At 50.1% G+C, this 26,511-nt stretch overlaps 1 protein-coding gene across 1 annotated transcript in view; it reads left to right on the top strand.

The window, feature by feature from the left end:
• The window catches only part of Rtn4rl1 (reticulon 4 receptor like 1), a 79,322-nt gene extending 55,848 nt beyond the window's left edge, over positions 1-23,474 (top strand). Inside the window, exon 2 of the mRNA XM_042674016.1 lies at positions 20,415-23,474. Coding sequence (XP_042529950.1) covers positions 20,415-21,736 — 1,322 coding nt within the window. The 3' untranslated portion in view covers positions 21,737-23,474. The remainder of the gene's footprint in view (positions 1-20,414) is intronic.
• The last annotated feature ends 3,037 nt before the right edge of the window (positions 23,475-26,511 follow it).

Raw genomic sequence — 26,511 nt, 5'->3', positions numbered from 1 at the left:
GGCAATGCTGGAAGACCAACTAAGATGGTGAACTAGGGGCCTGAAGTAGCTCTAGTTCACATCACTAGGTAACCATGTAGGTGCTGGAGGGTGGGAAGGAGACAAAGGACTTGCTTTGACCTCCAGGATCTGCTCCACCCAGCATCAGTGTTCTTTGACTCTACTAGCCAGTGGGCAGAAGTCCCCAAGACTCAGGGCCACAAAGATAGGACTCCTGGGCTGGGAACACATTGAACGGCTTCACTTAGCATGAGGAAGGAGTGTGCTCCACAGATTCTGATCAGAATCCCCTCCCCTCCTTGTGACAGGCCCTGAGGAAAAGCTCTCTCTTACTTCCCCTCATCCATCTTCCCTCCGAAGCATCTTGTGTCTGCTTCACCACTGCCTCATGCTTTCTTCCATCAGTTGCTACACACAGGGCTCAGCTTGTTCTTGACAGGAGAGGGGTCTCAATCCAGGGCCTCCCCAGGTAATAGCTCAACACACACTTCAAGATGAAAATGTCTCCATTCACATCCTCTGCAGGAAGATTCTCTTCAGTCTTGCTGGGTTTCGTGTGTGGCTTGGACACATGTCACTGAGTTGGAATGTAATTAGGTGATGGTGGGGGAAAAAATTCCGTCTCCTGGGAATGCTGGAATAATGAGCCATCGAGAGAGGATGGAGAAGGTTGGCGGCAGTTGCTGACCTGAGTCGGAGCTGGGATCATTCATTAGCTCCGGAGTTGCCCTGATCTGTTCCTCATCTCTGCCGTGGAAATGAGCCACCCTGTTCTTGAGTGGGAGGCGGGAGTTATAGTGAAGAGCTTGAAAGGTTGTCCCAGGCTTTGAAGCAGGGAAAGCAAGCGAGTCATCCTTTTCAGCTAGAAGCCACAGTCGTCCACCTAGGCAGGTGGCCACTTGCTTAACCCAGCCCAGGTGCCAAGCAGCAGACTTCCCTGAGTGGGCTACAGAGAGATAGGTTGGGGTGGGGGGCCACAGGGACTAATGGGGAAGGAGCATAGAGTGGTCAGGGGTCTTCAGCAGGAAAGAGAACTGGAACCAGACTTGGGAGAAGCACAGCCCCATCTGAGTTCATGAACCCCTTGAGGGCAGTTCTCAGCACCTCCCACCTGCCCCACTCCATGGCAGCCCAGTAAAGGCTCCTGGGAATATCAGAGAAGAGACAACAGAGAGGCTGGTTGTGGCCCCAGCCTGGCCTGCTCAGCAGTCTCAGGACAGCTCCTCCTCTATCAGGCCACCAGCTTATCCCACATGGCACCACTCAAAGCTTTCTACTAGAGCCAGGACAGTTTACCTTGGGCAGCCCAGGAACTTCTAGCTGATTTCCTCAGCTGCAACTGAGCATTCTTTTGCCTCCTTCTAGTGGGGCCTCATCAAGTCTTGGCAGCAAAGGCCATCCCCCATGGATGCCTCCTGTTCCCTCTCTCTCCTCTCTCCTCTCTTCTGTCTGGGGATCAGACCCAGGAACTTGAGTGTGCTTCCACCAAACTGCACCTCAGCTCCTGTCTTTGTTTCTTCCTTCCTTCTTTCCTTCTTACCTTCCTTCCTTCCTTCCTTGCTTGCTTCCTTCCTTCTTTCCTTCCATCCTTTTTTTTCTGGTCCTGGAGCTCAAACTAGGGCCCGTGCACTGTCCCTGAGCTTTTTTGCTCAAGGCTAGCACTCTACCATTTGAGCCATAGTTCCACTTCCAGCTTTTTCAGTGCTTAATTGGAGATAAAAGCCTTATGGACTTTCCTGCCAGGTCTGGCTTTGAACCATAATCTTTAGATTTCAGCCTCCTGAATAGTTAGGATTATGAGCGAAATTAATTGTAAAATACACTCAAATATCTTGCTATGTAATCAAAATAAAAACTATTTGTGAGATATTTTGCTTTTTTTTTGGGGGGGGGTTATGGGGCTTGAACTCTGGGCTGGGTGCTGTCCCTGAGCTCTTCAGTTCAAGGCGAGTGCTCTGCTACTTGAGCCACAGCGCCACTTCTGATTTTCAAGTGGTTGATTGGAGATAAGATTTCTCATGTACTTTCTTGCCTGTCCTGGCTTTGAACCACGATCCTCAGACTGAGTCTCCTGAGTAGCTAGGGTTTGGGCTGGCTTTGAACCATGATCCTCAGACTGAGTCTCCTGAATAGCTAGGGTTACAGGCCACTGACACCTGGCTTTCTGCATTTTATTTATTTATTTTTTGCATTTTTTTTGTAAGTCATAGGGCTTGAACTCAGGGATAGGGCACTGTTCCTGTACTTTTTCACTCAAGGCTAGCCTTCTACCACTTTGAGCCACAGCACCATTTCCAGTTTTCTAGTGATTAATTGGAGATAAGAGTCTTGCGGACTTTCCTGCCTGGGCTGGTTTTGAACCATGATTCTCAGATCTCAGCCTCCTGAATAGCTAGGATGACAGGTATGAGCCACTAGCGCCAGCTTTTGCATTCTTTTACCTATTCTTCGAAATAGCCACATCTCAACTGTCCATGACAGCACAGCTCTATACATGTGTTGGGTACTTGAGACCCCAAAATTTCCCACTCAAAAGTCCCCACCTGCATCTGGATCCCCTTTCCCCATGAGGTTGCATCAAAGCTTACTGGATGAGAAGAGCCAGGAGCATGGCTTGCCTCTGAGGATGGGCAATTCTCTATGGGTTTGTTTTCTTTCTAAGCTTAAACTCCATTCTGATCCTAGAGGCCAGGGTGATGGGAACCGTGGGTAGAAGAGGAACAGGGGAGAAGGGGCAACAAAGAGGCTGAATAAGTGTCCTGGGAAGACCCAGCTGGCAGAAGGGAGCATTGTGGGGGCTCCACAGTCCACAGACAGGTTAATGGTTCCCACTTTACACACAATTGAATTTGCCTTTCTGAGACTCCTGGCTTTGGGGCAGGGCCTCTCCCTCAGGGAGCTCTGGTGGACTTGGAGAGCCACAAGGCCTGGTCCAGCCAGAGACCTGATTCAATCAGGAAAAATGAAGGACAGGGTTCATAGACAGCCCAGTTCCCAGAGGCCCATAGGCTCAGCTCAGAAAGATAAGGGAGAGCTAATAGGGATTGGGAGATGGGATAGCATCGGTCTATTCTGGTTCAGCTTCCCTTCCCAGGAGTTCAAAGAGTAAGGACCCTCCCCAGCCTTAAAATACAGTTAACAGTTGTCTGTCATGTACCTTGCTACGGTCCCCTCCTCCTGCCTTCCTATCTCAAAAGTGCTTGCAGAATGATTCAAAATCAGAGCAATAGGAACTCGTGATTTTTTCTTTGTGTCTGTAAGTTATTATATGTGCTAGAGCCTGGATGTGGAGGGCAATAGAGAAGAGACAAACGCAAACAAAAGAGATTCCAGTCAGGTATTGGTGGCTCACATCTGTAATCCAGGAAGTTGAGAAAGGAGGATCAGAGTTCCAAGCCAGCTTAGGCAGAAAAGCCCATGAGACTCTCATCTCCGATTAACCAGCAGAAAACCAGAAGTAGAGGTATGGCTCACGTGGTAGAGCAACAGCCTTGAGCACAAAAGCTGAGTGAGACACCGTTCTATCTTTCCTCAGCACCATATATATATATATATACTTTCTGTGGGAAGCAAATGAAAACAATTGGGATAAATGATAAACTAGAGGAGGGGCACCCTATGATTCCTAAGGGCACATGCTCTCATGACCCCTCCATTTCCTTCCACTTGGAACTCTACCTCTCCAATTCCAACTGGGGTTTATCTTCTCAATGGATAATGTTATGTTCTGGCTCATTCAGTCCACTAGTAATAGTGAGGGCCTCCCAGGTGCCTAGCATGGTCCTAGAGTCTGGAAGGAACAAGACAATACACCCATAAGCAAATAAATGAGGTATTTTTAGAGAGTGTTGAGTGTGGAAAGGGAAATAAGTGGAATGAGTGGCTGGGGCAGGAGGAGAGCATTTGTAGACAGGTAGGTGATATCTGGATCTGAGACCTGACTCTAAAAAAGGGCATGCATGGTTCGGTAAAGGACCTGCCTGGCTAAGTCATGATGTAGAACAGCCAGTGCTACCACTCTGAGCCAAGCATTGTATGACTCCAGTTGTAATGACTACCCAGAACAGGCAAATCCACAGAGAAAGCCAGGAGGTTCACAGATGCCAGGGGCTGGGGGAGGAAAAATGGAGGGTGACTACTAATAGATATGGTGTCTCCCTTTGGGATGATTGAAATGTTCTGGGACCTGATTGTGTTGATAGTTGTGCAAGATTGTGAGTGTACTACATGAAACTGAATTGTATGCCTTAAAATGGCAAATTTCATGGCATTTATCTATAGTAAGTATTTATAGACTTTACCATAAAACAAAACCTCCAAGGCAAGAATGGACTTGCTGTGGCTTAGGAGCAGAGGGTCACTGTGGTTGCAACGAGGAGGGCGACACAGGATGGTGCTGGAGAGGTGGTCAACAGATCATGAGGCTATGTGGCCTGATAACAGACTGTATTTTGTTCTGGTGCTATGAGAAGCCCCCGGAAGATTTCAGGCAGAAAAGCAACAGGATTTTACTTACTGTTTTGTTTTGTTTTCATGGTACTAAGGATCAAACCCAGGGCCTTACACATGCTGGGCAAGCACTGCAGCACTGAGCTGTACCTCCAGCCCTGTACTTAACTAGTTTGCTTTTTGTTTTTGTTAGTCCTAGAGTTTAATCTCAGGGCCTGGGCACTGTCCCTGAGCTCTTTTGCTCAAGGCTAGTTCTCTACCACTTTGAGTCAGAGAGCCACTTCTTGGTTTTCTGGTGGATAATTGAAGATAAGAGTCTTACAGACTTTCCTGCCTGAGCTGGCTTTGAACTGTGATCCTCAGATGTCAGCCTCCTGAGTAGCTAGGATTACAGGTATGAGCCACCAGCACCTGGCACTTAACTCGTTTTGAAGACCTTCCAGCAGTGGCATATATGTGTGTGTGTGTGTGTGTGTGTGTGTATATATGTATATGTATATGTGTATGTATATATATGTACATTTGTGTGTGTATATCCTTCAGCATGGGTGGTGATGGGGCAGAAACAGACACAGATCATGGATCATCTGTTAAGGAGGCCATGGCAGGGTCCAGGGGAGAGGGGACAGTGGCCTAAGATACAGTGAGGAGGGGTAGAGATGGAGTGATGTAAATTAGGGATATATTTTAAAAGTGGAACCAATAGGACTTAGAAGATCAAAGGAAAAGAAAATGAAGGAAAGGAGTAATGGAAACTAGCACCTATGTTTCCAAATGGCGGTGTCCACTTTTGGGATGCAGAAATAACTAAGGTGGGGCTGGGAAGGTGGCTCAGTGGTAGAGCGCTTGCCTTGCATGCTCGAGGCCCTGGGTTCGATTCCTCAGCACCACATAAGCAAAAAGAAAAAAAGCCGGAAGTGTCACTGTGGCTCAAGTGGTAGAGCGCTAGCCTTGAGCTGAAGAGCTGAGGGACAGCGCCCAGGCCAAGAGTTCAGGCCCCACGACCGGACCAAAAGAAAAAAAAAATAGCTAAGGTCATGGTGGGTGTGAGCTGCTTGTTAGACATCCACGTGGAAGTATTGGGTGTGTCCAGTGCTTGGGAAGGTAAGCAAGTGAGGATAAAACATCATCATTTGTCATAGCCATAGGGTTAGAGATCTGCCTCTTGGACAAGTCTGGACACCCAACACATAGTAGGTGCTCATGAATGGCTGGATGACTGAAATGATTATGTTCAGGCCTGTGTGGCATAGATTTCCGAGATTTTAGGTGTTTGAGTTAGAAATCTAACATTGGAAGTGGCTGAGGAGGTCGGGCAACCTATGTAATGCAAGAAGCCGTTTGTGGGGTGAAGGGTGGGGAGAACCCAAAGATAGCCTAGGATTCTAGCCTGCCCGCTGCACATTCGGAGAGGACCTAACCCTCTTGCTTTTGTTCCCTGTGCCTCTCAGGGGGTGATTCATATTTCAATATATTCCAGCTGAAAAGGGATCTGATTTTTGAGCAGGTGGTAAGCCAGTACATGGAAATTTGATATATTTTGACTAATGCAGTTTGAAATTTGAAAACTGCAGACAATTTTATTCAAGATCCATTTTTATACCAACTCATTATTGGAGGGGGGGGGGAGGCAAGATTTAAGGTTTCCTGTGAACCCAGACCTGTCACCACCAAGCCCTACCAAACAGGGCTGGCCTGGCTGGCCAGCCATGCTCTGCCTGCTGCCTGCCTCTGTCAACTCACATCCCTCCCTGCCGGAAACTCTTTCTTTAGCAACCTCTTTCAAGTATCCCTCTGGGGGTTACTAGTCCAATTTAATCTGACCTTCAGCCCCACCTCTGTCGCACCAACTCCAGCAAATCCCTAGGGCTGGCACTTAAGACAAGTTTTGTGATACAGACGAGGGTATTACACAGAATTTCCACTTCCTTCCCCCTCTGCCTTGTCCATTTCCCAGGACTCCGGAGTGTGAAGCTCGAGGAGAGGAATAAATAATAGAGATGGGGTAGAGGCAAAGTGATCCTCCAGGGGCAAGGATACAGCCCATGGGAGGTAAGGGGGCTGCATGTTGGGGTACCGGAGAAGGTGCTGCTGGGAAAGTTTCTGAGTGAGCAGTAGCTACAAAGCAGAGCCATGTCGCCTCATATTACTGGATGCCAAATCTGTCTTATTTGAATCCTGGCTCCACCATCTTGGGCGAATCACTCACTAATTTATTGAACCACATTTTTATTCTCAATGGTAAAATGGGAATATGAATATCTTCACAATAATTTGGGGGAAGGAATGTTCAAAGAGTATATGTGAGCGCCCCCAGGAGGTTTTTTAACATATGTGAACCCCCCATTGGCTCCCTCACAATCTATTCTTCATGTGAGACAGAAGTCTGTCTCTGGGTAGCTCCCAATTTGGCTGGGAAAGCGGAAGAAAGGACCAGATCTCTGAAAGCCCCCAAGCCTGGTGGTCTCCTAGGTGCAGTACCAAAGAATTTTGTGAGCTAAAGCTTCTGGAAGGTGACTTGTCAGTTCATCAAGAGGACTTGGCCCCATGACCACCAAAAACAAACAAACAAACTTGGATACAATAATCTAAGAATCTAAGAAAAGGATCAGAAACTTGAACAAAGCTGTGTTTGTGCACAAAGATGTTCATCTCAGTGTTATTTAGTTTACATCTCACTGACTCTCCAAACATTAAATTGACATATTGGCCCGGATAGCATTTAGCATGTGTTACCATAGCCACATGATAATAAATCAAAAGTCCCTGACACGTATTCAGTGACAGTTCCTTCACCCCAGTCCCCCAACTTCTCAACAGTCCTCCCAGAAGGCAACTAGTATTACTGACTTTTGTCATGATAATTTATAACAGTGAAAAATGAGAGACAATCTAAATGTTTCACAGATAAATAAATTATAACTTTTATCCGAACAGTGGGACCTCTGCAGTCTCTCAAAATCCTGTCTGTTACCACATATTTTTCTTTCAGTTAACTGACTGTTGCCTCTGGCATCAAGCCCTCTGCATAGCTTTTTACCCTGGCTGGAATTCCACCTTCAAACTCTTTACACTCCATTCTTATATATTCCATAGTTCTCACAACTCCCTAGATCTCTTTCTCCTCTCCTTTTTAGATGTGTGTGTACACACACATGCACATGTGTGTGTATGTGTGTGTCTGTATGCACACATGCACAGGTACTGAGACTTGAACTCAGAGCTTGGACACTGTCCCTTAGCTTTGTCACTCAAGGCTGGTGTTCTACCACTGGAGCCACAGTTCCACTTCCAGCTTTTTGCTAGCTCACTGGAGATAAGAGTCTCATGGACTTTTCTGCCTGGGATGGTTTGAACCCAAATCTTCAGCTCTCAGCTTCCTGAGTAGCTAGGATTATAGATGTGAGCCACTGGCGCCCAGGTGTAAGGTGAAATTTTATATGGTCATGGCTGGCAGATGAGAGCTATGCTCCCCATTACATTGTACTGCCCTGGAGGTGGGGCTCCTCTGCCTGCTGGGCTCCTATTTCTTCTTCCTTAACACAGAACTGCTGATGGAATGGAATGGTTAAAGCAGATAATGCGGCACACAGAGCTGCAGGTATAGCATGAACTCAACTTTATTTCTTGAAATAAAATTTTTATTTAATTTTTATATGCCCTATATAAATGAAGGAAGCATTGAAAGAAGGTATAGCAAGGCCCTGTCGATGGCTGTCAAGGGTAATGGCAATATAGTGGTAATTCTGCTTTTTGCTTCTAGACTTTTCACATTTCTTTCAACCAGAAACTGTTATTTTAAAATCAAAGTAAACAATGATGAATAACTTTAAAGGGAAAACCTGATACATGAAAACAAGGCCTGGGGAGCACATGGGAAACTCATGTGAAGTGCTATCTGGGCCAAATTTCCCACATCTGGAGTTTGAGGACTGGCAGCAGTAGACCCCTGGTAAATATGCCATGTTCCAGCCAGCAAGAAAGATGGGGGGAAATTGGAAGCCAAGGACCTGAGCAGCTCAGCTGGGCTCCACAGGTGTCTGTCACAAGGAGCCAATCAGGAGAGATACCACAGAGGGGTCAAAGGAGAAAAGATGTGTGTGGTAAGATGGGAGAAGTCTGGTTGAGAGACAGCCCTGGGAATCTAACAGGAAATGAGAATTTAGTCAGAAGCTGGGTCAGTGGGGATTAGAAACCCTTGCTTGTGAACACTTTCAACTTCTTTGTCCTTTCTTGACTCTTTGGCCTCACCTAGAAACCCCACCCTTGGGCTACCTTGCCTCCTTGGTACACCTGCATAGCTAAGACTGCTGAAGAAAGCCCCAAAGCTAGGCAGCAGGTTGGAGCCCCAGAGGATCCTCAGGTGACTGAGAGAGCTGGCTCACTCTGATGCAGGATGCCTACCTCTTCTGTCTGTTTCAAACTTCCCCCCACCCCCACCTACCTCCATACTCAGCCAAGGACCTCTTCAGAGAGAAAATAGAAACCATTCCAGTCCAGTTCTATCTCCTTCTCTATGTATATCATAGTCCCCCGTTACAGTGGACAGGTGTTCCTTATCAGTCCTGGGTCCCATCTTCTCCTGCCCGCTCCCAACTACTGCTTCAGCCTCTCATTCTCCCTCTTTCTCCCTCTCCCCTCCTCCTTCTGAATTATGCTCATTGGCAAGCAAACAGACTCTATTTCTTCCTTCCCCCCAAAAACAAACACTGAGAGGAGATAGAGGATGAAGAGAGGATGGTTAACGGGTACAGGGGTGCAGCTGGATAGGAGGAGTAACTTCGACTGTTCTATGGCACAGTAGGAAAACTGTCATCATGTAAACTCTCCACAGCCTTCAGCAATTAATTGTATATTTCAAAATAGCTAGTAGAATTTTGAATGTTCCCAAGACAAAGAAATGATAAGTGTTGGAGTTGATGGATATGCTAATTGCTCTGATCTGATCATTACACATTGTGTACATGTTTTGAAATGTCACACTGTACCCCATAAATACACATACAATTGCTATGTATCAACTGAAGATAAAAACTATAATTTTAAAAAGTTCTTTTTTTAAAAAAGATAGATAATAACTGCCCTCGGCCCACACCCCTGCAGGGCTTTCCACATTTCTCTGCTCATATTCTTGGTAGTCCTTCCTGTATGAGTAGATTCTGAATGCCCACAAACATACCCTACTCCCTGAGTTCCCCAAGAGGAGTCTTCCCGGCTCAATATGGACAGACAGGTCCACATGCGTTGTGTTAACTAATGAAATAGGAGCAAGGATGATTTCTGTTGCCTGACACACAGGAAAGAACTAGTAGTTGGTCCTACCTATAAAACTATTCCTGGCAGTGTTCGGGGTTAGGGGTGCTCATTCCAACTGACCAGATTCCCTGTGCATCTTCAGCCTTCCCACGATCTTGTGAAACAGCCTTTGTTGTTGTGAGCCATTATGATTCCCAGCCACATGTTAACTCAGCACACACACCCTCACCTTTCCTGGCTGATCCTAGGCCATCTTTCCTTCCCTGCCTTTCAGTCACTCTTCATCTACTCCAGTATGTTTTATCCTCACCATTCCTGCCAGAAATGAACTTGCCAGAGCCAACAATTACCTCCATGTTGCCAAATCCATCAGACACTTCGCTGTCACCGTGTAAACTCTCCACAGCCTTCGGTACTGATTTCTCCCTCCTTCTGGAAACCCTCCACTTTCTGATTTGCGACACGTTCCTAGCTCTTCCTGTTTGCCTGTGACCTCACTGGCCATTCCTCCTTTGCTGGCTCCTCCTCCACCAATGACTCCTCCTCTTTCACCGGCTTTTTCTCTGCCTTCCTCCGGTACTAGTGTGCTGCGGTGTATTGCCTCTTACCTCTCCACTGTGACCTCATCCATTCCCACAGATTAAATACCATCTCTATACTGATGGCTCCTGAGTTTACTGCTCCCCTCTGGATTCCTGTGTTGTATACATCCAGCTGCCAGGCTTCACATGTCCTAAATGGAGTTCTTGGTTGTCCCCAAGCCTGTTTTCCTAGGCTCCTTTAGTCTCTTGGTGTCACCTACTTCCTTCTAGTCTTGGTGAAGGTTTCTATGGTCCCTGTACTTGTCATCTAAAGAGTTCCCTGTCTTCAGGACCCAAACATCTCTCAAAGACAATGATAATAGGTCTCCTGGCCTCATTCTTGCTTCCCATCACCCATCTAAGAGGAAATCCTCTTATCCAGCCACATCACCCCTACCTCAGGGCCTCCAGTGTTTTCTTGCCATACTCAGAATAGAATCTAAACTCTTTATTGTGACTTTTAAGATCCTACCCCTGGTTCCTACCTTTTGGCTTTTATCTCTTGCCCTGCCTTTATCTGCATCAAGATCAGTCCTGCCCCAGAACCTTTGTACCTCTCATTCCCTCTGCCTAGAAGTTTCTTCCTCAACTGCTTCTTAGCCTTTAGGTTTTTTATTCCCATGTCACTCTTCAGGGAGGCCCTCCAGGCGCACATAGAGATTCAGCTGAATCTTAACACCTTCTTCAAGTTCTGAGGACTTACAATTTGTCATTTTGAGGCTCCTTTCTTTTCCTGTTGTGTCCTCCTCAGAACGGAGGCCATAGGAAGGGAGTTATGCCTCTTACTGTTCCAGAGCCCAGCCTCTCACAGAAATGAAGGAGGGTAGGAAAGATAGCTGCAGAATTGGGTGTGCTCACCGGGCACTGGTGGCTCACGCCTGTAATCCTAGCTACTCAGAAGGCTGAGATCTGAGGATCGTGGTTCAAAGCCAGCCCAGGCAGGAGAGACCGTGAGACTCCTATCTCCAATAAACCACCAGAAAACCGGAAGTGGCGCTGTAGCTCAAGTGGTAGAGCGCTCACCTTGAGCTGAAGAGCTGAGGGACAGCGCCCAGGCCCAGAGTTCAAGCCCCACTGCCAACCAAAAAAAAAAAAAAAAAAGAATTGGGTATGCTCTGTACCCTGGTCTTGAATGCCTCCCTCTGAGTGTCAGGAAAAGATGGTTCTTTGGGTACTAGGAATAAGAGTTCTTTGCAGAGAATTCTGCACCTGCTTCTCAAAGGTAAGGTACCATCTCCTGCTGTGCCTGGCTGAGTGCTCAGCCCTGCCCAGTATTGGAATCTTCAGTTTGACAGACACTTGCACCCAGCTCCCTTTCCCTCATACTCCATGGGCCACCAGGCAGGCAAGTGGCCCCCTAGACATTTACCATTGAGGACTGTGTCACCCCCACAGAAGCCCCCCTCATTTTGGGAGTCTGGTTTGTCATAGCCCAAATACTGGGATTCCCAAACCAAGGAATGCATTGAGTCAACAGGGCAATTTTATGAGCTAGGGAAGAGAGAAAGCAGGAGGTGAAGGTGAAGTCCACAGCCCAGGTTTCTAGCAGACAGCTCCATCTACCATGGCTCTGGGGTCCTGGGACGTAAGGGTAGGTAGGGTGAAAGCCAAAGCCCCTTTGAGGATGGAGACAGCCCAAAGGCAGTCTGGGAGCAGCTTCTTTTGCCTAACAACCCAGTGACACAATTGTCACTTAGGTAGGGCCTCCCACACAGTAGGCACTACTGAGCAAAGCCAGTGCCCAGGCTCACTGAGTAAGGCAGGCGCTCACTCCACTTTCCAGATGAAGAAACTGAGGCCTCAAGAGGTTTCCTGATCCACTAGATGTTGTCCAGGTAAAATGTCCCCCATATTGTGGCTGGGAACAAGCCTGGCCAATGCCTGGGTATTTAGTTGTCTGTATGTAGCCCCCAGCTCTGCTAGGCTCAGAGCCCTTACAATGAGGAGGCAGTGGACCCGATGGGAGGACGTGGGGAGGCCCAAGTTGCTCCCACAAGGCCCTGTGAGAAGTTGGCAGCCCAATTAGTGCAGCATTCATGGCCAGCCTGTTCCAGGGGACCAGCCAAGGCAGATGAAAGCTGAAAGGTTATTCCAACAAGGAGCCACCCACTTCTCAGTTAAGAGTGATCCTAGTGCTCCAGAGGAACTGAAGTGGGTGCATAATTCAGCATGTCAGGAGGAGAGCCAGAGCTGAAGGCAAAGTGAGAGGGAGGGCTGGCTAAGACAGGCTCATTTCCCTCCTCCCAGTGTGTGCCTCTGGCCCTGCCTCTTCTCAGGGATGCGACAGGATAAAAGGGAGGACTGGGCTGCCATCCATAGTACCTAGAGACCAATGCGTGTTTACCTGTGTATGCATGTGTTCCCAGATATATGCATCACCATGCTTATGTATATATACAGAGCCGTGGACACACACACATATATATATAAATCCACAGGCTTGCACACTTGTACACAAAAGCACATACATACAGGCACACATTGCATACACAGGAACACATTAACACAGGTGTGTGCACACCTGCCTAGACATCCACATGTCCACCCACAGGCTCTCTCTGGGCCCAAGCATGCCTCTCTGGCTGACAGTAGGCCAAGGTTTGGAATCCCAGGACACAGATGCCTCCAGGCTCTCTTGTACCCAGAGGTGTTTTTCTTTCGTTTGTTTGTTATTGAGGGGAGTCACAATCCTGGCCTCCACTCTGGATGATTTGTGCTTGTTAGTTTGGGAATGGCCTAGTTTTAGCACTGTTTTCTCACATCTGGGGAACCCCTCAGCCCTAGGCACATCTGTCCTAGGAGACCCCTGTCCCTGGCTAGCTCTGGGTCCTCCTTCCCAGAGTCTCCTAAAATGGATCCAGAGGAACACTTCAAGTCTCTACTCTTGTCTTAAGGCTCTGTGTCTGCTCAGAATTAATGAGAAAGCATCTACTTGGAGCCGGGCCCTGGGCCTAGGGTTTTGTGAGCATTGCTTTTGAATGCTGCCCCTCACCACACCCCCCGCTTCCACCACGAACTCAAGAAAATGCCTGAACTGGATGTTGATGGCTCATACCTGTAATCCTACCTACTCAGGAGGCTGAGATCTGAAGATCAAGGTTTGAAGCCAGCTTGGGGAGGAAAGTCTGTAAGACTCATTTCCAGATAACTAGCAAAAAGCCAGAAGTAGAGCTGTGGCTCAAGTGATAGATCATTAGCCTTGAGCAAAAACAAAGCTCAGGGACAGCACCTAGGCCCTAAGTTCAAGCCCCAGGACCAGTATTTTAAAAAAAGGAGTTGTCTGCTTCACCTAGCCATTGTCGCTGAGCTCTGGTTGTATGTAGGTAATCCTGTCTTCATGGAGTCAGCACTCAGCAGCAGGACACAGAAAGTTAATAGACATATGCGGTGTATGAGAAGAGGGGGTAAAGTGAAGCAGGGAAGGGACACCTTTCAAACAGGCTGCTCAATGGAGGCCTTGCCAAGAAGGTACTTTGGGCAGAGCTCAGCAGACACTCCGGGCAGGGTTCCAGGTAGAGGGAATAGCACATGCGAAGGCTGGAGGTGGAGTGCCTGTGGTGTGTAGGAGGGACTGCAGCAAGATCAGTACGGCTGGGGAAGGTGGGGCCTCTGGGCCATGGTACAAACTTGTGAGTGAGATGGGAGCCATAGAGAGTCTGGGCAGAGGACTGATTCAGATTTGTCCTGGGTCTCCCTGGATGCTGAGTTGGAGGAGATGTAGGGGCAAGAGCAGGGGCAGAAGGGCCTCTGAAGAGGCTACTGCTATAGTCCAGGTGAGCAGTGAGTGTGGATGGATGCTGGATGAATTCTAAAGTTGAGCCCACAGAATTTTCTAGGAGATGGGTGTGGGGTAAGAAGAAAGTTCTAGCTAAGGTGTTTGGCTTGAACAGCCAAAATAAAGAAGCCTCCTTACCTAAGAGGGAGAAGATGTAAGTGGAGAAGGCTAGAGGGTAGGGGGAAGAGCAGAGTTTGGTTTGGATGGATTTTTTGTTTGTTTGTTTGAGTCAGTACTGGGATTTGAACTCAGGACCTGGGTGCTATTCTTTAGTTTTGTTTTTGTTTGTTTGTTTGCTCAAGGCTGTTGCTCTACCATTTAAATCACATCTCTACTTCTGGCCTTTTGGTGGTTAAAGTCCTTTCCTGCCTGGGCTGGCTTCAAGCCTTGATCCTCAGATCTCAGCTTCTTGAGTAGTTAGGATTACAGGCATGAGCCACTGGTGACTGGCTTGGATGGCGATTGCTTTTGACAGATGGAGATGTGGGTGAGGTGGGTGGATACCAGCATCTGCAGTCAAGAGGACCCCGCACTGGAGCTTTAAAGTGATTGTTCCCATTTTATAGGGTGAGGAAAGTAAGGCTCAAACAAGTACCAGGATCAGGTCTTTAAGCAAAAGATTCAGGATTTGAACCCAGGTGTCTCCAGCTCCTGCTGTTCTCTGCCATGGTCTGGAGGATACTGGCCACTCTGCTCCCCCCCCCCCCCCATGTCCATCAGAGAAGCTCTGATTAGAGGAGCTGGCTTTCTTATCTCCAGCGCTGGGCTAGGCTGTGAGGGGGTGGGGTGAAGGGAGGGAGTAACTCACCAGGAAGAGACCTATGCTTAGGATACAAGTGGCATAAGTGCCAAGTGGTTTGAGGCGCCAGCAGCCCCCTGAGTGCAGCCGACCTGGCCGGTGGCCACCGTGCACTCGGCAGAGAGCATTGGGTTAGCATTGATTAGCTTGGAGAAGAGCCTCTGGCCAGGCTGGGGGGAGGGTTGAAGAACTACAGAGCGGGAGGAATCGACCACATGGCTGCTGACCGGTCTCCAAGCCTCAGAGGGCCCCCTTAGACCTGCTTAGCAGCCACGGGGATGCAAGCCATGGGACTAGGAAGGAGCAGCCCCTCAGGCGCCAGCAGGCTGTAGTGATCAAGCCTGGGACCTTAGGGCCTGAAAGGGCTGGTCAGCCCTCAGCTGCCTGCATGCCTTGGGGAGCTGGGGTCTAGAGTCCTCTGGGTGGGGCCTGGCCCACTAACCCCACTGTTCTGCTCCCTAGCCATGTGGCCTGCTCAGGTGCTGACCCTCTGGGACCCTCATTTCCTCCTCTGTGAAATGATGCTGCTCCCAATGGGCCATTGCGCGCAGTTGGACTGGGTCCCCCTCAGTTCTCTTCTTGCTTCCAGGGGCTGGGAAGAACTGGTCCCCTTCCACAATAGCCATCAGACTTTGGCTTGGGACAGAGGTCTGTTGGTGCTGGTCCCAGTGTCAAGATCTCTGGTCACTCCAACCCTGGGCTGCTGTCCTGGCCAACTGAGCTCAGGTTCCAACTTTCTGGGACATTCTGCCCAGTTAGAGGGCCCAGGTGAAGGATGGGGGTGGAGGGCACTCCTTCCTGCTTTCCTGGCTCAATGCCTTTGCACACAGTGCATCCTTTGTATTTTCTTTCCTACCTCTGGGACTGAACATAAACCATCTGGACTGGCCTGGGTGCAGTGGCCACCTGGGCTCAGGTCTTGGTTCTGCTGTACATCGTGCCTCTAGCCCAGCAGTAGAGGGTTATGTTTGCAGGGAGGAGGTGGGAAAACAGTGCCAGCTCTCTTGCCTGTATCACCTCTGTGCTGGGTGGCATGCTCAGCCCTGAGCAGACTTCTGCCATAGAATCCTAAAGCAGCCTCATGGGCAGGGACCCCTCTCAGCCCCATTTCCCAGATTACATACTCCCGGAGGCTGAAGACCTGCCCAAGTCATGCCATTAACTGGTGATCAAATAATGTTTGAAGTTGGGGGGGGGGGAGGTGGCAGGTGTGTTCCCAAGCCTCCTCCCTCAACTTCCCCCATGCTCTCTTGCCAGATGGTTACTCTGGGTCCCGGTGCCTGGTCATCCTGCCTAGTATTGTGAAGACTCACCTGAGTCATGACTGGGCCCTCCCTGTGCTGGCACTTCTGACTCTCTGAGACTCCTGAAGTGTGGTGGGGGGTGGGGGGAGGAGGGAATAAGTGTTGAATGGAGAAAAGAATGAATGAGGCTGCAGAGAGGTGGTGAGCTCAGACGTGGTGTGGGAGGCTGGGAGTTTGGCAGTTGCTAAAAGGGCATCACCCAAAGGAGGCAGGCAGGAGGAGGTCTGGCTTGCTTTCTTCAGTTCCCTCGGGCAGAACAACCCCCACCTCTCCGTCTCCCACCCTATTTAGGAGGGGCCCTGATCATTTGCAATCTTAAAATGTACAGCGAAATCTCCAGGCGATATTGTTAGTACATTAATCAGGCAATCAGCGGGGCAGGGCTCCCAAGAGCTGCATGGCAGGGGCATAGGGAAAGCTATGGCAGTAGGGTGCTGGCCGCCTCCAAGTGAAGACACCAGAAGGGTGACAATCTAGATCCTGGTTCAGGTAGGGGAGACAGAAGTAGGTGAGGATGGCTAGAGCATTGAGTCCAGAGTCTCAAAGACACCAGCTACCAGGGCAGGGAAGCACTTAGCGGAGAGCCCCCTGCCCACAAATGGAGGGGCAGGGGGATCTGGCACAGACACGGGCATCTGAACAGTATTAGAGGGCAGAGAGCAGCTGCCTTGGGCTCAGATCCCAGCAGCCCCCACCTGCTTCTGGAGGAGCCTTTCACTGTCCTCTGGCCTTTGGATGGAAGCCACTGCAACATATGGTCCCTGTGGCCTTGTTGCCCCAGACCCTAACAACATAACACCATGTTCTTTCTTGGGATAATAGGGAACAAGAGTTTGGCCCTTGCACCAAGACTTGGCTAGGGTCCCTTGTCCTCTTGTGGCCTTCTGAGAGGAAGGGCAGGGGCCTTCCCTCTGTCCTGCCTTTGGACCCTTGCCTCTTGTAAATGCTATAGTGCATTCACAAGATTTTCTGGTTGGTTTTTTTTGTTGTTTGTTTACTAAACTGAGTCCCTGATCTCCCTTTTCCTGTATATTGGCATCCCCTGGAGGTACCTGCTTTCTGTCTGAGGGGTACAACTTTCCATGGGCCCCTAACTTCTCCTGGGGGCCTTACAGAGACAGAGCAATACCAAAGGTGGGAAAGGGCCGCTCCCTCTCTAAGGATCAGAGGAGCACACGCAGAAGCCCTCTGTAAACTCCAGTGAGCTGTACAAATGTCGAGTGGGATTAGTGCTAAGCCTGCCACAGCCCCCCTTCCCACAGCTGCAGACTGAGGGAAGGAAATTCCTTTGTGTACACAGGACCACCAGCGTAAGGCCTACCATGTCCCCTTAAGCACAGTGAACACCAGGAATGCCCTTGAACCAGGAGCCTGGGCTCTCTCCGAGTGTCTAGGAGAGGGTTACACCTCGCCTCCGGGAAGGTGAGACTTTCCTAAAAGAAAGCAACCTGGGCAGGGAGGGGTATAAGCTGAGATTGGAGGCTCAGCCCTATGAAAGGGGTAGTCAGTGGGGTTGGACACTCCCAGACTGCATGTGGAGGCTGAAAGGCCCAGGCAGGCTCCCTTTGGGCTGACAGGGATTTGGAATTTAGGCTCCTACTGCATCCTGTCCTTGCCTTTCCTCCAGGGCTGGGACCCCTGGACAAATGGAGGTGAGAAGTAGGGACTGGAAGCCACACACAGGTTTCCAAGGGACAGGCTGGCAGACATCTCCTAGGCATGTTCTGAAGGTGGCCATAGACTTGGCCTAAACAGTAGGCTGTGCAGCAGCTGGGTGACTGAAGGCCCTGCGGAGGCCACAGAGAGCCTGACCTGGCTCAGAAACGGTCCTGTGCTGTGCTGCCACCACCACCAAGGTCATAATTGCTCTGAAATCACAACTGAACCCAATTATGCAAAAACTAAATTATGTGCAATGATTTTTATGTGCTGGAAACGCTGGGTAGACGCTGGGTGATTACAGGGGGGGACGGGAAGCAGCTGCCACTCTCTGGGAGCCCCTAACTCCCAACAGCTGGGAGCTGTCACTTATTTATGATGCTGTTTCTGCTAGGAACAAGGGGGTAGTAGTGGCGATAAGACCTGCTCAGCCAGGATCCAGGGCAGTAGTTGTCCTGGAAGCCCAGGTGGTGGGTGGGGGAGGTGGCCAGGAGGGTGGCGTCTCTCATTATAAATACTCTGAACACAGCTGGCAGGAAGAAGACTCAGCTGAGCTGCCCAGGGCGCCTTAGCTATCCCAAGAGGCCTGGCTGAACAAGCCACCAGATAAGGGGCAAGAGGCCAACATAGCCAGGGGGAGGTGGCTGCCCAGCTCTCCGGGGTGGGTGTCGGTAGGCCTGGAGCCTGTCCTCTCCGCCCTGGCGCGTCTGCTGGGCTGCTTGGGGCAGCTGTGACCCTGGAAAAAGGCAGGTAATGACGATCGTCTGTAATGAGGCTACTCAGATAATGAGCGTGGGGCTATTACCCGACCACAGGCTGGACACATCCGAAAATAAATTATTTTAAGGATCCATTAACGAATGCCTAATTAATGCCCAATTAGAGGGAAGCTACAGAGGAAATGCTCTGGACAATCAAGAGCCAAGGCCTGGTTTTGCAGCTTCAGCCTGGGAGCTCAAGTGAGATGGGGAGGGGGAGGGCAGAAGGTGGGCTGGGATGGGGGATGCTCCATCTGGCAGTTTCATGGACCCCCAGAACAGGTCCATTCATCAGCCCTGGTGCCCACACTATCCCCTCAACGACTTGTGCCCTCCCCCATACAACTGTCCAGCTGAAAGTTACTGCTATGTGGATTTTAGAAATGAAGAAACTGAAGTACAGAAAGGGTGTTGCATATTTGAAGATATAGATGACAATGTAAATGAGATTTCTTTTCTTTTTTGTCAGTCCTGTGGCTTGAACTCAGGGCCTGGCCACTGTCCCTGAGCTTCTTTTGCTCAAGGTTAGCACTCTACCACTTGAGCCACAGAACCACTTCTGGTTTTTTTTGTGTGTCTGTGTATTTGGTACTGAGGAATAGAACCCAGGGCTTCATGCATGCTAGGGAAGCACTCTACCACGAAGCCACATTCCCAGCCCTAAATGAGACTTCTTTTTTTTTTGGTCCAGTCATGGGGCCTGAACTCTGGGCCTAGGTGCTGTTCCTCAGCTCTTCAGCTCAAGGCTAGCGCTCTACCACTTGAGTCACAGCGCCACTTCTGGCTTTTTTTTTCTTTTTGCTTATGTGGTGCTGAGGAATCAAACCCAGGGCCTCAGGCATGCAAGGCAAGCGCTCTACCACTGAGCCACCTTCCCAGCCCCTAAATGAGACTTCTTTTGAGGTACACTTTGGTGTTATTCATGCATGCTTTGCTTGTTACTAGGAACATTTTTCTTTGTCAGTCATGGGGCCTGAACTCTGAGCCTGGGCACTGTCCCTCAGCTATTTAGATCAAGGCTAGCACTCTACCACTTGAGCCATAGCACCACTTCTGGCTTTTTCTGCTTATGTGGTGCTGAGGAATTGAACCCAGGGCCTCATGCATGCAAGGCAAGCACTCTACCACTGAGCCACCTTCCCAGCCCGGGAACATTTTTTTGTGTGCATTAGAACTGGGGCTTTAACTTAGGCTTTGTACTCTTGCTTGGCTTTTTCATTAAGGCTGGTGCTCTACCACTTGAGACACAGCTTCACTTGCAGCTTTTTGCTGGTTAATTGGAGATAAGAATCTCCAGGACTTTCATGCCTCGTCTGGCTTCGAACCTTGGTCCTCAGATCTCAGCCTCCTGAGTAGCTAGATTATAGGCATGAACCACCACAGTGCTCAGCTTTATTTAAAATAATTTAGATAAAATGATTCCTCGGGACACCAGATGTGATACTTTGTTAGAACTATTGTCCGTGATGGTAGATAATAGTAAACAAGTGGCAGGCTTGTGACCAGAGCCAGAGGCTGACCATTTTGGTCCACAACTGTGGGCTTTCATAGCAGCAGGGCCGATAAAGATGAGGAGGCTCAGCTCAGCTGCTTGAGGTAGAGCTTAAGAGGCTTGAGGGGCAGAGCTAAGGGGATATTGGAGTTATCAGGGTCCCCAACCCCAAATTTACCATCCAGCCTAAGAGACACATGCTACAGTATGGTCAAGAACAGACCCTGAGGAGGGCAATGGAGGAGAGCCCTATGTCAGTCCCCATCCCGCCCTCCTCGCCTGTCTGTCTCTCCGATCCCTGGGCAGCCCCTGACTGGCTGTGCTGTCTCTCTCCCTGCCAGGGTGCTGTGTGGAACTGCTGCTGCTGCTGCTGGCTGGGGAGCTACCCCTGGGTGGCGGCTGCCCACGGGACTGTGTGTGCTACCCAGCGCCCATGACTGTCAGTTGCCAGGCGCACAACTTTGCCGCCATCCCAGAAGGCATCCCTGAAGAGAGCGAGCGCATCTTCCTCCAGAACAATCGCATCACCCTCTTGCAGCAAGGCCATTTCAGTCCCGCCATGGTCACCCTGTGGATCTACTCCAACAACATCACCTACATTGATCCCAACACCTTTGAGGGCTTTGTTCACCTAGAGGAACTGGACCTCGGTGACAACCGGCAGCTGCGGACGCTGGCACCTGAGACATTCCAAGGCCTGGTGAAACTTCATGCCCTCTACCTCTATAAGTGTGGGCTTAGTGCCCTGCCTGCGGGCATCTTTGGTGGCTTGCACAGCCTGCAGTACCTCTACTTGCAGGAAAACCACATTGAGTACCTCCAGGATGACATCTTTGTGGACCTGGTCAACCTCAGCCACTTGTTTCTCCATGGCAATAAGCTGTGGAGCCTAGGCCAGGGTCCCTTCCGGGGCCTGGTCAACCTGGATCGGCTACTGTTGCATGAGAACCAGCTGCAGTGGGTCCACCACAAAGCTTTCCACGATCTTCATAGGCTGACCACTCTATTCCTCTTCAACAACAGCCTCTCAGAGCTGCAAGGTGAATGCCTGGCCCCCCTGGCAGCCCTGGAGTTCCTTCGCCTCAATGGGAACGCCTGGGACTGTGGCTGCCGGGCTCGATCCCTGTGGGAATGGCTGCGGAGATTCCGAGGCTCCAGCTCTGCTGTCCCCTGTGCCACCCCCGAGCTGAGGCAAGGCCAGGACCTGAAGCTGCTGAGGGCCGAGGACTTCCGGAACTGCACAGGGCCAGCATCGCCACACCAGATCAAGTCGCACACACTCACCACCACTGACAGAGCTGCTCGCAAAGAGCACCTCCCCCATGGCCCCACCAGAGACAGGGGCCATCCTCATGGCCATCTTCCCGGTTCCAGGTCAGGCTACAAGAAGCCAGGGAAGAACTGTACCAGCCACAGGAACCGAAACCAGATCTCTAAGATGGGCGCCGGCAAGCAGCCCCACGAGCTGCAGGACTATGCCCCCGACTACCAGCACAAGTTTGGCTTTGATCTCATGCCCACAGCACGGCCCAAAAGGAAGGGCAAATGTGCCCGCAGGACCCTCATCCGTGCCCCCAGTGGGGTGCAGCAGGCCTCCTCAGGCACTTCCCTAGGGACCTCACTCCTGGCTTGGATACTGGGGCTGGCGGTTACTCTTCGCTGAGGGCCCAGGGTACCAGCACCCGGCACTGCCACATGTCCAGCAAGGAACAGCATTTCTTTTCTTTTCTTTTTTTTCACAAGTGGAGGATCTGCTGGGTTTCAGGAAAAGGCTGATAGAGCCTTCAGCTGCTATCTGGACCCTACCCGGTGGATTATAAACCCCAGTGTACAGCCCTAGACGGGAGGGGATTAGCACACCTCACCCAGCTGCCCCAGCCAGCCTCAGCCAAGCACCCATGGACAGTGTCTGCTCCAACATGGCACGTGAAGTGAATCCTTCATTAGCAGTGATGGGACAAGCTCCTCTCTTGGGAGCTGGGCTCTGTGGAATCCTGATCATTTGAGAGATCATCGAAAGGGACCCACTGTTCTTGGAGGAAGCAGGACTCAGAACAAACAAGGCTCACCCAGAGCCAGCTGGGTCGACCAGCAGTCTGGGAACACTCAAGCAGGTGGCATCTTGGCCCTTTCCTGAGGCCATTTAATTGACTTGCCCTGAATCTAGCGCTATGTCACCTTCAACCCCTCCCTCAGGGAGGAAGGGGGAACACCTCTCATTCCTGATGTCTCAGGCAACCCTGGCAGACCCAGGTTCACCTGCTGGGGTCCAAGAACCAATTACCAAAGGAAAGATCATCAGAGGCTGAAATTTAGAACCTTATCACATGCAATGAGATTCTCACAGAAGGTGCAGTTTTATACCTATGTCCACTTATATATATATATATATATATACACACTCCACATCTATCTATATATATATACATACAAAATGCACAGGTTCCCTGCCCCTCCCCCAGCCACTCTGTTACCAAATTGTATGTCTTATCATCATGTTTATAAGCTATATGGATTGTACTGGTGATTTCTAGCAAGAAATAAGTTATAGAATTTTTGCCTAGAATCCCAGCCTGGCAACAATAGTCCCTATGTAAGCTGGGCTTATCAGGGCTAGGGGCAAGATAACAATGATAAGGGTTAGGGAGAAAGGGAGGCAGTGAGAATCACTTCAGGGGACCAATATTCTTAGACATTTAGAACATCACCTTGTTTTTATATGCAAACACAAGCCTGTCTGGCGCCCTGAAGCACCCCATCACCCCTACTATGGAAGCTGTGGGAGTCAGGATGACACGTGGGAAGCAGTGTGTTGGATGTCAGGGAGCCAGGTGCTGGGAGCCATCTAGACAGAAGGAGAGGGATGGGGCTTGGGGGTTTGTAAGCCAGCAGGCAGGGCAGCATCCACAGTGTTAGTCCAACAGGTTGGACAGTGTCTTCAATCTAGCATTTTGCAAGTGATGGTCAAGACAGGCCAGATGATTAACTGGAAGCGCAGGCTGGGAGCACGGCTCAGCTGCTGAGTTTTACCCTGAGGCTCTCTGGTGGGTGACCTGGCAAGGGCCCTGTGTAGCTTGGTAGGAGGGCACCAGGAGGTGGCCTTCACAGCAGGAAAATGACGAGGGCTTTCCAAGAACCATCTCCTGCATTATGGAAGCCTCCTCTCCTCTGACTCCTCTGGATATGGCTGGGAACAGGCAGAGGTCAGAGGCCTAAACTCGGAGGTCAGGCGCTGGGACAGGTCGCCTGCAGGGAGCTGAACAGATAAGCCCCGTCAGGTGAGAGGGGCTGCTGGCCAGGGGCCCAGGCAAGCACAGTCCCGTTTTGCGCTTTGCACAAACTTGAGTTCCCCGCCAGAGAGAATGTGTGTGAGGAGTGAGAAATGCTGAATCCAATTAAGAGAGAAAAATAATAATAAATTTTTTTTTTCTTGGACAAGAACCTGTTTTTCATTTCCTAACCCCGCATTCCTGATGGGTGGCAGATCTTGGGCTTTGGTGGGGTGGGCGAGCCTGGCCAGGCACAGATCTAAGAACACAGCATACTTGTTGGCAGAAGGAACCATAGCGGGCAGGGGCACTGTGACTCACAGGGACTCACAAGAGCAGGTACGTATGCGTGCGCACACGCGCATGTGCATGTGCACGCGCGCGCGCACACACACACACACACACACACACACACACACACACAACTTGTTCTCTCTTCCATCCATCTTCTCTTGCCTGCAACAGAATATGATTCACTTCCCACATTCTGGCTGTACTGGGTCGACATATCTCTATCTCCAGAGCAGACTGGTCCTGGATCTTTCCTGGTCTGTTCCCATGAGCCTCAGCAGCAGCTGCTGAGGTATTGATTCTCAGGAGGCTGGAAGGGAACAGCCAGTTCCTGGGGCCTAGTGTTTTCCAGGAAGCCAGGGACTGCCTGGGACAGCAGCAGACAGACCCTGGAGGCTGTGTCTGCCTCTCTGGTAGTGAAACTGGCCAAAAGTTGAGGACTGATTTCACCATCAAGCTCTGGACATTCACCAGAGGGAATCTAGTGACAGCAGGACAAAACATCTTAGACTTGCAGTGGCTTCCAGCAGTCCTCTTCCTCTGACCCAGACCAGTGCCCCGGCATAGTGATCCCTTAGAATCAAGGAGGTTGTTAGGTTGTTGATTTCATTTCCAACCTCAGACAGCAAAGCCCTCAGTGGGAAAATCAAAAGTTTAAGTAGTTTATTAAATTCTTTTTAAAGACTTAGTAAGTCCTATACCATAGAAGTAAAATGTCAGGAGGAAAAATGTTAATGTCTCATAAAGCCTCTGTTTCTGTCCACTTCAGCACAGTCTCTGACTGCCCACTGTCATTACAGGCCCATCAGCAGGGCCCTGGGTGCTGAGTGTATTTTTAGTAGATTTCTCCTTTAGGAGGGAGGAAGCATGAAGGCAGCTCTGTTGAAGATGACATCACTTGTCACTCAGCAGCTCCTAGGCCAAGCAGTTATGATGACACCATTGCCTAAACATAAAAGCAAGGTGACAAATCAGGTTTACTTGAAGCTGCTCTTTACCAGATCTAGCTGCCCCTGAGTCATCGGAGAGCAGGGTACTCAGATTAGAACAATGTGTACCCTGTCATCCTGGGGTTCGAAGTCACCTGTCTGCTCTTACTGAGACCTGTGCTCTGCCATCTTGGCTCAAGACTTTTTGGCTAATTATAATTCTTCTTTTTAACTGTTTGTTTTGAGGGGAAGACTGGGGTTTGGACTTAAGGCCCTGTGACTGTTAGACAAGTGATTTACCACTTGAACCATTCCTCTAGCCCAACTTAATACTTTTTGAGAGTCCCAGAAAGAATCTTCCCTCCCTTATCCTCTTCCTTTCCCTCCCAGCAAGCAGTCCTCTGTCTAGGATGGTGGGGATGCAGGGAACCCAGAGGGAGGTTCTGGCTGGCCCTTGGTGGTCTCACTCCACACAAGCTCCTCCCACGACCCCAGAACTTGGCTTGGATCTCTACTGTGTGTTCCACAAATACTGGTCAAAGGCCTCCATGTAACATGACTCTAAAAGTTGCTCAGAGCTTAGATGTGGGACAAGTATCCCTTCCTTTCTTTTTTTCCCCTTTGGCAGTACTAGTGTTTGAACTCAAGGACTCAAATTTGCTAGGCAGGAGCTCTGTTGCTTGAACCATACCCACAGCCTTTTATTTTTGCCTTAGTTATTTTCCAAGTAATGTCTTGCCTTTGTCCAGGGCCAGCCTCAGATTGCCTATCTCTGCCTCCACCTAGCTCAGATTATAGGCTTGCACCACCATGTCTGGAAGGTACTCATGTTTCTAGTATAGGACTAAAGTCTGTATTACCACTCTCCCCTCTCTAAAATGAGGAAGTTGTTGGGTTTGGGGGAGTCAGAGGATTTCCAGGAGGTAACACCTCTCTGGTCTCTGCAGATGAAGAGTGGGTCAGAGAAGAGCACAGAGAGGATACCAGGAGAGAGCTGGAGGCTCTCACTAGCAGAGGCCTCCAGGGTGTCTAAAAGCAGCAGCCAGCTGAGACTAAGCACAGTATTTGCTGGGGTTTTGGGAGACTAGCCTGGCAATGGGGAAGCCCAAGTCCCACTCAGAAACTTGGACTCTGTCTTGGAAGTAGAAGGAATGTGTGGTTCTGCCGTTTGAGCTCTTCCCACCCCCACACGCCCAGCCTTTCTACAAGCACATGGCCCCCCTGGTGGCACCCTTAACCAATATCCCTCAACAGAGGGTTTCATCATTGCCACTTGCCTCCTGTTCTCAGCCAAATCCTCCATGCCAGCAAGCTGGAGCGCTTGCTGGAAATCTGCCTGGGCCAGAGTCCCATTCCCAGACACCTGCTGCTTCCAAGCTCCGAATGCATTCCATAATCATTTAGTCTTTGCAGCCTCCCGGCTTCCCCCATCCCCTGGCCATTTCCACACGTGACTGCTCCTCGGGAATCTGCAGGACTGCTCCCCTGAACTCCGTCTTCACCCCTCCCCCTCCTGCCAGGCTCAATCATTACCAGGGAGCCAGAATCCCACTTAGCAAATGTTTACTCCACCTAGCTAATCACTCAGCACTCCACAGCCCATAAGAGCCCCCTGGAAGCCTGAGCTCAGCTCTGAGGATGCTGGGGGGCCAGGAAGGCTTCTCCGAGGATGAAGATGGGCTGCAGGGCCTAGGCTCAGAGAGAATGAGTGTGTTGGGCAGAGAGTTGGAAATCCTTGGCAAATTCTCCTTTGTGATAGCGCATATGATACCATGTGCCCAGGCTGTCTTCATCTATTCCCCTGGACTCCCCAAGGCCCTCCCAAATGTTGACCTGGAAGGAATCATTCTTTTTTCCGTGTGTGTGTGTGTGTGTGTGTGTGTGTGCGTGTGTGTGAGTCTTGGGGCTTGAACTCTCAGCCTGGGCACTGTCTCTGAGCTCTTGAGGCT

This window comes from Dipodomys spectabilis, unplaced genomic scaffold (assembly GCF_019054845.1).
Source record: "Dipodomys spectabilis isolate Male_0828 unplaced genomic scaffold, ASM1905484v1 ptg000018l, whole genome shotgun sequence".
NCBI lineage: Eukaryota > Metazoa > Chordata > Mammalia > Rodentia > Heteromyidae > Dipodomys > Dipodomys spectabilis.
Note: the sequence above shows the minus strand (reverse complement) of the source record. Positions and strands in the feature narration are given on the sequence as shown.